The 12,217-nt window shown below is 34.3% G+C and overlaps 1 protein-coding gene across 1 annotated transcript in view; it reads left to right on the plus strand.

The window, feature by feature from the left end:
* The window catches only part of fab1 (1-phosphatidylinositol 3-phosphate 5-kinase fab1), a 757,444-nt gene that overhangs the window by 61,493 nt on the left and 683,734 nt on the right, over positions 1 to 12,217 (plus strand). Inside the window, exon 4 of the mRNA XM_090401892.1 lies at positions 7,089 to 7,278. Within this exon, the coding sequence (XP_090258018.1) occupies positions 7,089 to 7,278 (190 nt within the window). The remainder of the gene's footprint in view (positions 1 to 7,088; positions 7,279 to 12,217) is intronic.

The raw sequence follows: 12,217 nt of genomic DNA on the forward strand, positions 1-12,217 counted from the left end.
TATTGGTTCAGAGGTTATGTGCATAAGTAAGGTGACCTCGTTACCTCCAGTTGGTGAAAGCGATCATGTGGTATTGACTTGGAAGGTTGCAAAATCTGTGGATTTTTCTACTAAGAAGGGGTATGTACGAAACTACAGGTTAGGCAATTATAACAAGCTTCGGAGTGAGCTTGCAGCCATCCCATGGCAGAACATATTGCAAGGGAAAGATGTTAGCAGTGCTTGGGATAAAATCAGTGGGTATCTGAGGAAAGCAATATCAGATTGTGTCCCCATGGTCAGGAGGTCAAACAAGGCAGGCATTAGATGGATGAGCAGTAGTATCAAGCTTGAACTACAAAAAAAGAAAATGTTATGGAGAATTTACAAGGAGAAGGGCGATCAGGATACCCATGAGCAGTACAAGGCTCAAGCTAGGAAGGTTACCAGCATAGTAAGAAAAGCTAAATCAGATTATGAGAAGACCTTAGCCAAAGAGATCAAGGGTAATCCCAAAGAGTTCTTCCGCTATGTGGCAAGTAAGAGGAAGAATGACTTCGGAAGGATAACCTTAGTGGGTGCTGATGGTATTGAGGTGACAAAATCAGATGTAATAGTCGAGTTACTGAGTGATCACTTCTCAAAAGTCTATCACCCAAGTGAGGATATCTCTATACCTATAGCAATACCTAATGTGAGAATTGAAGCTAAAGAATCAGAGGTATTAAATATATTGCGAAACTTAAATGCAAACACTGCGGTAGGCTTAGATGGAATATCAGCTCGGGTGTTGCGTGAATGTGCAAATGAATTGTCAACCCCTCTTACCTGGATATTTAATTTAAGTTTGAACTCTGGTATGGTCCCTAGGGAGTGGAAGTTAGGCAAAGTGGTTCCTTTGCATAAGGGTGGCTCTAAAACTGCAGTATTGAATTACAGACCAATCACCATCTCAGGAGTAGTGGTAAAAGTATTGGAAAAGTTGGTTAAAGACAAAATTCAAGAATGGGTGGATCAGGATATGATACTCTATAGAGGCCAACATGGTTTTGTTAAAGGTAGATCCTGCCTTAGCAATCTATTAACTATCCATAATAGAATAACATCAGAGTTGGACAAAGGAACTGGCTACACAGTGGTACTTCTGGATTTTGCTAAGGCTTTTGACAGGATACCCCATAGAACACTGTTACGCAAATTGGAGCAGATGGGAATGGATATTAAATTGGTGATATGGATAGGAGAATGGCTCAGGGAGAGATACCATAAGGTGGTGTATGGAGGAGCCGAGTCCAGAATGAGGCAGGTGACCAGTGGTGTGCCTCAGGGCTCTGTGCTTGGGCCAATGTTGTTTAATTTGTATATAAATGATATAGGAAACGGCTTAAAGGGAGATATTCAGTTGTTTGCTGATGATGCAAAGTTGTGTAGTGCAATAAAAAATCAAGCTGATGTTGAAAGTTTGCAGGAGGATTTAAATAAGCTGGTAAAATGGGCAAAAGAAAATGGATGTCAGTTCAATGTGGAAAAGTGTAAAGTCTTGCATTTTGGGATTAAAAGATTACCAGCTGTGTACTACATAGATGGAAAGGTACTCCAAGAGATTGATGAGGCTAGGGACTTAGGGGTATTGGTAGATAAGGAGATGAAGTTCAGAGGACACATTGCTAAGGTGTCCAAGATTGCACATAGGATTACTTGGTTGTTGAGGAACACACTGACATCCAGAGATAAAGAGGTTATTATTCCCCTTTATAAAGCATTGATACTTCCACATTTGGATTACTGTGCTCAGGTCTGGTCACCTGGATTCCTTGGAGATGAGGAGGCTGTGGAGAGGGTTCAGAGAAGAGTGACCAAGTTGGTGAGTGATATAAATAATGCTCCCTACATTGATAGATTGAGAGCTTGTGGATTGCAGAGATTGGCTGATAGGCGAAGAAGAGGGGATATGATAGAAACATTCAAATTACTAAAAGGTTTTTATAGGATTGATGCAGGGGAAATGTTTCAGCTGTGTGATAGTGATGGAAGAACAAGAGGTCATCTCTGGAAATTAAAGAAGAGTGTGGTTAACAAAGGTGTCAGAACAAGGTTTTTTGCCTGGAGGGTGGTGAATGAGTGGAATTCATTGCCTGACTTTGTTGTGAGCTCTTCATCTGTAAATGAATTCAAGAAGAGATATGACAGATATTGTTTTGCTAGTTTGGGTCTCCCGCGATGAGTCTACTGACTCCATGGAGATACCCGTAATAATAATAATAATAATAATAATAATAATATTTTAAAGGAAATTCTCATTACTTTTCTATTATAAACTATTCCCTGATGGAAGAAGATCTACAACAGATTTCTGAAAAATTAAAGAAAGAATGTATAAATTTGGATTAAAGCTGAATATAGACAAAACAAAAATTATACAAATAGAAAAAAGAAACAGCAATTTGAAAAATTGAAATTGATAGTAAGAATTTAGAGCAGGCAGAAAACTTCACTTACCCTGGAGGAGTAATTGAGTACAATGATGAAATTACAAAAGATATATACAGATGAATCAGTGAAGCATCTCAAACTTTTGGATGACTAAATAAAATATGGAAGTCAAGCAACATCAAACAAGCAATGAAAGTAAGAGTCTATGAGACAATGGTCCTCCCAATACTTCTCTATGGAAGCAAATGCTGGAATCTCAAAAAGCTGAAGAGAAAAATTCATTAACTACTGAATTGGGTTGGCTAAGAAGATTACTTGGAGTATCTCTGCTGGATAAACTAAGAAATAAATACACGAGGAAAACTAAAACAAGAAATAACAATAATAGACAAAATCCAAGAAAGAAGACTGCAATGGTTTGTCCATGTGACTAGAATGGACACAGAAAGGTTACCAACTAAAGCCCTATATACAACGATTGAAGGTAAAAGATCCAAAGGGCAGCCCCAGAATTAGATGGATAGACAAAATAAAAAAGAACCTGAAAACCAAATCACAACAAGTGATACCAAACTGAACAGAATTGTTTGGGCTTCCCAGAGACAAACAGAAGTGGAAAGAGTTCATTTGGCCTCATCATCATCCATATAGATGAGAAAAGAAGAAGAATAAACCATTTCTTTGGTCCTTATGAGTTGCCGTGATGAGTGTTGGCAGTATTATTATCAGAAAAAGAAAATCTTATCGCTAACATTAAAGTAATAAGTTTCATTCATTTACTGAAGTAAATGTTTTTGGTGTACATTGATCTTTTTCGGTTTTAGGAATAAATCTGAAAATAAATGAAATTTGTCATATTTTATATACAGTAATACCTTGCATAGTGGTTTTGAGCAGCATGGATTTCACTGTAGCACAGTTTATAATTTTTAAACAAAAAAAAACAATTAACAGTACTAACCTAGTGATTTGGCTTTTACCCCAATAACAGCTGAATCGATGCATGCTTAGTATTTTCAGCTTTTGTGCAACAAAGTCATGGTTGTCTACAATTTTTTAAAATTACAGATGAGTACTTTTTTATGTGCAGTTATAAACCTTTGCAAAACAATTCTCATTAAATGAGCTTTTGACTTATGTTGTAAAAATAGACAATGCTTCTGATTTTCTTATGGATGTCAATCCTAACGTTGAACAAAGCATTAAAGTAGCTCAGCAAGAAAGCGATGTTACAAATGCATGCAGACAAAATGAAGAAAAAACCTGTGCAAATTACATTGTTTAAATACAATTTTTCCAAATAAAAACTCATGTTCAATTATAAACAATAAAAATCTTTACTACATTTTGTTTTATTTTAATCCTTTTTAATTTTTCTGTACACATTAATTAGCATTTTTGGTGAGTTTGCAGTAAAAAAACAAAGCATAATTATTTAAATTAAGAGGATATTTAATCCCACATTATTAAAAGTTACACACGTATTAACCACAGTAAAAATTATTTAATTGTAAATATTTCATCCTAAGTATCTTAGGACATCATCAGTACAGTAGTTTAAACAATAATAGGAATAACATACAGTTAGGGTGCATGATTACAATAGTGCATAAAACGTGCGTAACGTGTTGCAGAAGTTAAAAAAAAAAAAAATAATAATAATTATTATTTTACACAATTTTGTATGACAATTTCTGTATGACAGTAGTGCTTCAGAACTTTCTTTATATAAACATTGATGTTTATATAAAAATCTATGTAAAAGTTTAGACTTTTTCCAATGGATCCTATGGCTTGGATTTTCAATTCGTTGTTGAGAAAGGCCAGATTTCTGTAGTTTAAAAAGATGAATGTGGTGTTAATGTTCCGAGATGCATTTCTGAACAGACCTACCTGTCTGTCCAAAGTAAGACAATTTGCATGAACATGGAATCTCATAAACGCCAGGCAACATCAAAGGTGAGAGTTTGTCCTTAGGAGATGGAAACAAGTTGTAAATTTAGTTGATAGGTTTGTAAGTAGTGGCAAAATTGTATTCATAATTTTAGAAAGGCGTTCAGAGATGCCTTTGACGTAAGGTATGGGAATCCTATGGACTTCTTCTTGTCTGGTTTGATGTGTGGGAAAGTGACTGATAATTTTTTGAGTTGTTTTAGGATTATATCCATTTAGGATGGCTGTAATTTTGATTACTTCTAATCCTTGGTTTAGAGATTCTTCAGACGAGCAGAATTTGTGTGCTCTGGAAATTAGTGATTTAATAATGCCAGATTTCTGAGATGGATGATGAGCGGAAGAATTCCATCTTGGAACATCAAGACCACATTCGTCTTTTTAAACTGAAGAAATCTGGCCTTTCTCAACATGGAATTGAAAATCCAAGCCATAGGATCCATTGGCAAAAGTCTAAACTTTTACATAAATCTTTATATAAACATGAACATTTATATAAAGAAAGTTCTGAAGAACTACACAGACCAAATTTAAACCACAATGACGTTCTTACTATTCCTAAATTATGGGAAATTGTCATACAAAATTGTGTAAAATAATTATTATTAGTTTTTTTTATTTTTATTTTTATTTATTTTATTTTTTTTTACTTCTGTAACACGTTACATACGTTTAATGAGATTCTATTGTTATCATGCACCCTAACTGTATGTTATTCCTATTATTGTTTAAACTACTGTACTGATTATGTTCTAAGATACTTAGGATGAAATATTTACAATTAAATAATTTTCACTGTGGTTAATAGGTGTGTTTCTTTTAATTATGATCTCACCACAGGTTTTGTTATTTAAAACAGTTAATCCCACATTATTTCAAAGCCGAATAAGAAAAATCTAAGATAGAAATCAAAGAGTTTCATGCCAAATATAGCAAACTATAAAATTTCGATTAGTCCAAGCGTGAGCAAACACCCAGGTGGTACAATACCGGGCAACACGTTGTAAAGGTGGATAAAGATACGATCGCTATTCCTAGTATTTGCCCTAATGTAAAACTCATTCTAGGAGATGTATGTTGTTTTACATTAAGGGAGATAGGTCACTACCCAGACCGGTTTCAACCTTTATTGAGGTCTCATCAGTGAGTAGGCAGACCAAATAATACCAAAATTACAGGGTGTTCGGGATAAATTTGACAGTTTCGTAAGGAAAAAGAAAATCTTCTTTGTATCTATTAAATTTAATGAATTGACAAAAAAACATTACAGGCAGAGTTAATTACAATACTATCAACAAGATTTACTCAAAATAACCACCATTAGCATCGATCACAGCTTCAATTCTGCTTCGGAACCTCGAACAAGCTGATGCTAAAGTCTCCCTGGGAAGGGCCGCAAAAACTGTTTTAATTTTATCCATTAACTGGGCTTTTGTATTACTGGAAGTGCGATTGGTGTCTTTTTCAACTGCGCCCCATACAAAATAATCCATGGGGTTAAGGTCTGGGGAGTTTGGAGGCCAAACATTTGGACTGGTGAAGTCGTAGAAATTTTCAGACAACCATTTTTGACTTTTCCCAGAGGTGTGGCAAGGGGCCGAATCCTGCTGCCATACATACGGCCTACCATTGGCTACCCTTGTTATCCAGGGCTTGACTACAGTTAGCAACTCCACGAACAAAGCCCGAATTCCAATGCCAGGGTTCTTCAACACCTGTTCCTGCAGATTTGCGAGGAATTCTGCTGTACGAACGCAATCAGATCGTCTGCTAGGGATCTTTCTTCTTGCTACATCCTCGTAGTCACCATTGCAAGTCTCTAGTTCATGCCTGATTGTTTTTACTGTATTCAGGGAGCAGTGGGCAGCAGTCGTAATATCCTTATTTTGATGGCGGGCACGAATCATCATGATACAAGTTATTCTCTTCCATGATTCAGGTGGGTTCCAGCTATCCATCCTTTCTGACATCTTGTATATGAATGAAGAAGGGTCCAAACTTTTAAATGAAGAGAAGTGTGTGTTAATACATGTAACTTACGGAAAAATATAATTAATTATAAATATGTCAAATTTATCCCGAACACCCTGTATAGTGATAATAGCTTTAATACTTTACAGTACGAGTTGTCAAAAAGGTGCACAGATAAATTAATGAAAAAAAGAGCCAAAAGGCTTCACTTCAGCGATGTTAAAATTATTTAAATTAAGGGGATATTTAATCCCACATTATTTCAAAGCCAAATAAGAAAACTCTAAGATATCAAAGAGTTTCATGCCGAATATAGCAAACTATAAAAGTTCGGCGAGTCTAAGCGTAAGAAACACCTGGGTGGTACAATACTGGGCAACCGATATTGTATAATTAATTGTTATACAAAGCATAATTATTATTTTTTTTCGCCAATATTGTAACTGTCTTCAAACACATTACTGTATAGTACGTTATAAGTTATTATAATTTAAATGAAATTATTATAATTTATAACATTAGTTTTAAATGCAGTTTTAAAACTAATTTAAAACTAATTTTAAATGTAGTTTAAAACTAATTAAATGCAGTTTAAAACTAAAATTGCAGTTCAAATCTGCACTGTTAGTTTTAAACAGTGCAGGTTTGCATAACACAGACATTTTTTTGGCACCTATTAACTACACAATGAAAGGTATTCTTGTACATGTAAGTCATCCTTTATATATTTTAAATACCATTTTCATTTTTAGCCACTGCAGAATTATAAAGATAGTGATTTTAAACAATATTGGATGCCAGATAGCAACTGCAAAGAATGCTATGACTGTGGTGATAAATTTACTACTTTTAGAAGACGTCATCATTGCAGAATTTGTGGCCAGATTTTCTGTAGAAGATGCTGTAAACAGGGTATTCCAGGAAAGGCAATGGGATACACAGGTAAATGCACTAATAACTTCCAATACAGATTTGCTTATATATATATATATATATATATATATATATTATATGTAAAACTAAAGCGAAAATTATGATGATGTCATCACAGTTTTCTGGATCAGCAAATTTATTAAGTATTGTTTTAAAGGATGCTTAAGCTAAATGCATAAATGTAAAATTATATGCTAGGTTAGTTGTATTTTTCTAATTATATGTGATATACCATACTCGGAATGCATACTCAGGTAGCACGTATGGAAAGGCTATGACCAAAACAGACTTGTTTACGTATAATTTTATTAAGCATTAATTTTTATGCTTATTATATACATTGTGTAGAATTTATGGAGACAAAATCACGTGTTGGAGTAATTACTTTACTTACAATCAATAAAATAACACTTGACAGTTTGACCTCTATACTGAGATCATCATCAGGAAAACATATAATAGGGTGGTCTGAAAAGTTCTCTGCCTCGACCATAGATGGCAACACTATCAGCAAGATTTTTTTTCTAAGTTTGGTACGTCATAAGCATTCACGTGTAATTGCAAGTTGTTCTATCAAGTAGTTTATTTTAAATAGCTATCTGAAGCAAAAGTGTTGTCTGTATCTCTTGAAATGGATAAACTTGAGTATCGTGCGGTTATAAAATTCTTTGTAAAAGAAGGTTTAACGGCAAAAGAAATTCATTTGAGGTTCATAAAAGTTTATGGGCACTCTTCTCCTTCGTTTTCGACAATTAAGAAATGGGCTGCCGAGTTTAAATGTGGCTGTACCAGCCTTGAAGGATGTCCTTCACGTGGCTGTTCCAAGTGAAGGACGTTTTAAAAAGTGTAACAATACCAGAAATCATTGATCAAGTGCACAATGTGGTATTGGATGACCAGCAAGTCAGTGTGTGAAATTGCTGAGACTATAGGCATTTCAAAAGAACGTGTAGGATATATTTTGCACGAAGAATTGAAAATGAAAAAGCTTTGTGCAAGATGGGTGCCGCGCTTGCTCACCACAGATCAAAAACTCACTCATATGAAAATCTCTGAACAGTGCTTGGAGCGTTTTAACAAGAATAAAACTGATTTTGTGCATCAATTTATTACTATGGATGAGAGTTGGATTCACCATTACACACCAGAATCCAAACAGCAGTCAAAACAGTGGACAGACGTCGGTTGTTTAGCACCAAAGAAGACAAAGTCAGTTCCATCAGCAGGAAAGGTCATGGCATCGGTGTTTTGGGATGCTAAAGGCATTTTGTTTATTAATTATCTTGTAAAGGGTAAAACAATAATTGTGGAGTATTATTCCGATCTTTTAACCAGACTAGATGAAAAATTCATGAGAAAAGACCCAGTTTGCAGAAGGAAAAAATCATCTTTCATCAGGACAATGCACTTGCCCAACAAAGCTGTTTTGCCAATGGAAAAATTAAGGGATCTGCACTATGAATTGTTGGAATATCCACCCTATTCCCCAGATTTGATTCCCTCTGACTTCTATCTCTTCCCAAAACTAAAAATATTCCTCTCTGGTCAGCGTTTTTCTTCAAATCAAGAGCTGATTGTAGCTGTAGAGGGGTATTTTGCAGATCTTACTCAGAACCACTAACCACTACAGGGATGTGATAAAGGTGCTGGAGCATCGTTGGAATAAATGTATTAGTCTTAAAAATAAAAATAAAAATAATTTTTAAATTATAAATTCGTTTTTTCATTGTTAGGCCAAGAACTTTTCAGACCACCCTCATATATGCACAGGATGCAAGCTACATGTCACCACACAGAAGTAAGCTAAATCTAAATGCTTTGTTAATCGTTTACACTAGCCTGACCTCTGATGAAAAAATGAAATGAAATTAATATATATACACACACATATATAAATAAATAAATTACTGATGTAATTAATTAATATAAATAAAATAATTTTTTTAGAGATAAGTATAATAATATACAGATGATTATAAAAAAAAAACCACAGTGGAACTAAACTACATCAAATACATCTCTACAATTCTCTTATCTTAAGGTTTTCTTGTGTTGGGATTCTGCCATTATGTTCTGGATATTATATAGGTTGCAGATGGGTTCTCTAGATTCTTGAAACTAATCCATCATTCTTGCTGAGATTAGGATGAGGTTTCAGCATCTCACAAGCTTCCTTGAATTTTCTTTCAAACCAGGTTTTAGTGCAGTGTATGGACTTGGTGCCTTTCCAGTTGATTCTGTGACATGTTTTGAAGTGCATGGTCTGACAGGCTTATTTTACCATAATTTAGGAATTTAATGTGGTGTTTGTGTTTATCTGCCCTTGTTGGAATGATTCACACTGTTTACCCTATATAGGTCAGGTTGCAGGTGCACTGAATTTTGTATACCCCTGGACAGGCAAGGTAGGGAAAGGGGATCTTTGGACGAGCTGAGTATACTTTTTAATTTTGTAGTAGGTTCGAAAGTTACCTTAATTTTTCCTCTTTGTGGTATTATTGTGTAGAATTTTGTGAACTGTTTTGTTGTAGCCTTTTTTTATGAACGTTTGGCTAATAATTTCAAATTCCTTCTTCAGTTCCTGCTCATTGGAGCAAATTGTTAGCACCACACATTAAATTCCTTCACTATGGTAAAACAGGCCTGTTAGACCATACACTTCAAGCATGTCACTTAGTCAATTGGAAAGGCACCAAATCCATACACTGCACCAAAACCTTGTTTAAAAGAAAATTCCAGGAAGCTTGTGAGATGCTAAAATATCATCCTAATCTCAACAAGGATAATGGATTAGTAATTCTTAAAATCTGGAGAACCCCAACACAAGAAAACTTTAAGATCAGAGGACTGTAAAGATATGTCTGATGTAGTTCCACTGTAATTTCTTTTATAGTCATGTGTATATTATTATACTTATTATGTCTAAAAAATTATTTTATTTATGTTAATTAAATCAATAATTTATATATATTATTTTTTTTTATTTTTTCAAAATTTTAATTTTTTTTTTTGTCAGAGGTCAGGCTAATGTAATCAATTAACAGTGTTTAGATTTAGTTTACTTTTGTGTAGTATCATTGACTTGAGTACTGTGCATGTGTATGTTGTCCTGATAATGGCCTTGGTATAGAATTTGAAATGTTGAGTGTTATTTTCTTAATTGTAGGTAAAGTAATTACTCCAACATGTATTTTCGTCTTCTTCATAAAATTCTACCCAATGAATGCTGACCACTGTATAACCTTGAAAGAAAGAATGGTTATTTTCTTGACATCCTGATTTCAATTTAAAAAAAATCAAAAAATCAAAATTAAAAAAAAATCTTTGTAAGGACTTACTGAGTAAATGAGTATTTAATTCACATAGAAGAAAGGAAAAAAAAAAAAAGTGTGATGGGAATTTTGATGATGTAACATTAAAAATTTAAAAAAAGAAAATGGAGTTCAGTACAAAAATGATACTGATTCCAAATAAATTCAAACAAAGAATAATACTATTATGATCAGCATTATAAATTAAAGATGCTAAAAAATTATATTCTTGGTTTAATCCTTTATCCAAGTATAAGCAAACAGAGTTTGCATGTGAAGTTACTTCACAACTCATATTAGAGGCTAATGACATGACTTCACATCAATTGCCTTAGTATATCCTGTAATGCAATGCACATATCCTCACATAACAAAGCTAAGCATTATTAGAAGGGTCACTACCCAGACCCCGACATTTATTGAGGTCTCATCAGTGGGAGCCAGACAGAATTGATACCAAAGTTGGAGTAATGTAAAAGTCATATTTCCATATACAAGTAACACAAAGTAACATCTTATTACTGAAATACTCTGGATTAGAGATAGACGTTGAAAGTTTTCCCACTTGGTTATACTATAAATTAAAGATGCCAAGAAGAAATTATATAGTATAAATTATTTATATTATAGTAAAGTATTAATTTATAGTATAACCAAGTGGAAAAACTTTTCAGCATCTATCTCTAATCCAGAGTATTTTAGTAATAAGGTGTGACTTCTTTTAGCTGCTTGTATATGGAAATATTTCTGCATTGCTTCAACCTTGGTATCACTTCCGGGTCTGTCTCCCACTGATGAGACCTCAAGATGGGCTTGACAGACCCATTACAGTATCTGAAGTTATCTTAGCATATAAACAATGCCAGATAAGAAAGTCCCCAGGACCTGATGGTCTAGGGATAAAACTTTACTGCAAGGCCTGGGATTTTATTCTTCCTATTTTAGTTATACTGTTTAATTCTTTTCTCTCGTCAAGATACATACCAAGTGAATTTGTAGCAAGCCATACCGTCTCATTCCAAAACCTAATAGAGATCATACCTTAATCAGTGGCTGGAGACCTATTTCTCTATCTAATATTGACTACAAGATATTTTTCCACATTATCAATAACAGGCCCAAAGTAGTAATGAGATACATAATTAAAAGCACACAGGTGTATGGAGTTTCAGGCTGAGCAGTAGAATTTAATCTGTTTCTGCTATGTGATCTATTCTGCTTAGTTAATACCAAAAAGCAGCTGATGGGCAGTACTATCAGTAGACCTTACTCAAGCATTTGATAATGTCTGGCATTCCTTTCTGTTCCATATCCTCCAGCAAATTGGTGTAGGCAAAAAGCTGCTATCCATTATCAAAGGAGCCTATGCCAATTCAGCTGCCCGCTTCCTAGTTAATGGAATCCCGTCCAAATTCAAAAAGGAGTCAAGCAAGGTTGTTCTCTTAGTCCATTGCTCTTTGCATTGGTTCTTAACCTTTCTTACAGGAAGTCAACAATACACATGCTGTGCAAAGAATAACAGTTCCTTCAGCTATGAAGGAAAATAAGATATTAGCATATGTGGATGATGTAGTGGGCACTTTGAAAAGGATAATGATTCCATATATATGTGTTTTGGTATTTTGGATAAATTCAGC

Source organism: Typopeltis vanoorti, chromosome 12 (assembly GCF_054136105.1).
Source record: "Typopeltis vanoorti isolate ZY-2024b chromosome 12, IOZ_Tvanoo_1.0, whole genome shotgun sequence".
Classification (NCBI taxonomy): domain Eukaryota; kingdom Metazoa; phylum Arthropoda; class Arachnida; order Uropygi; family Thelyphonidae; genus Typopeltis; species Typopeltis vanoorti.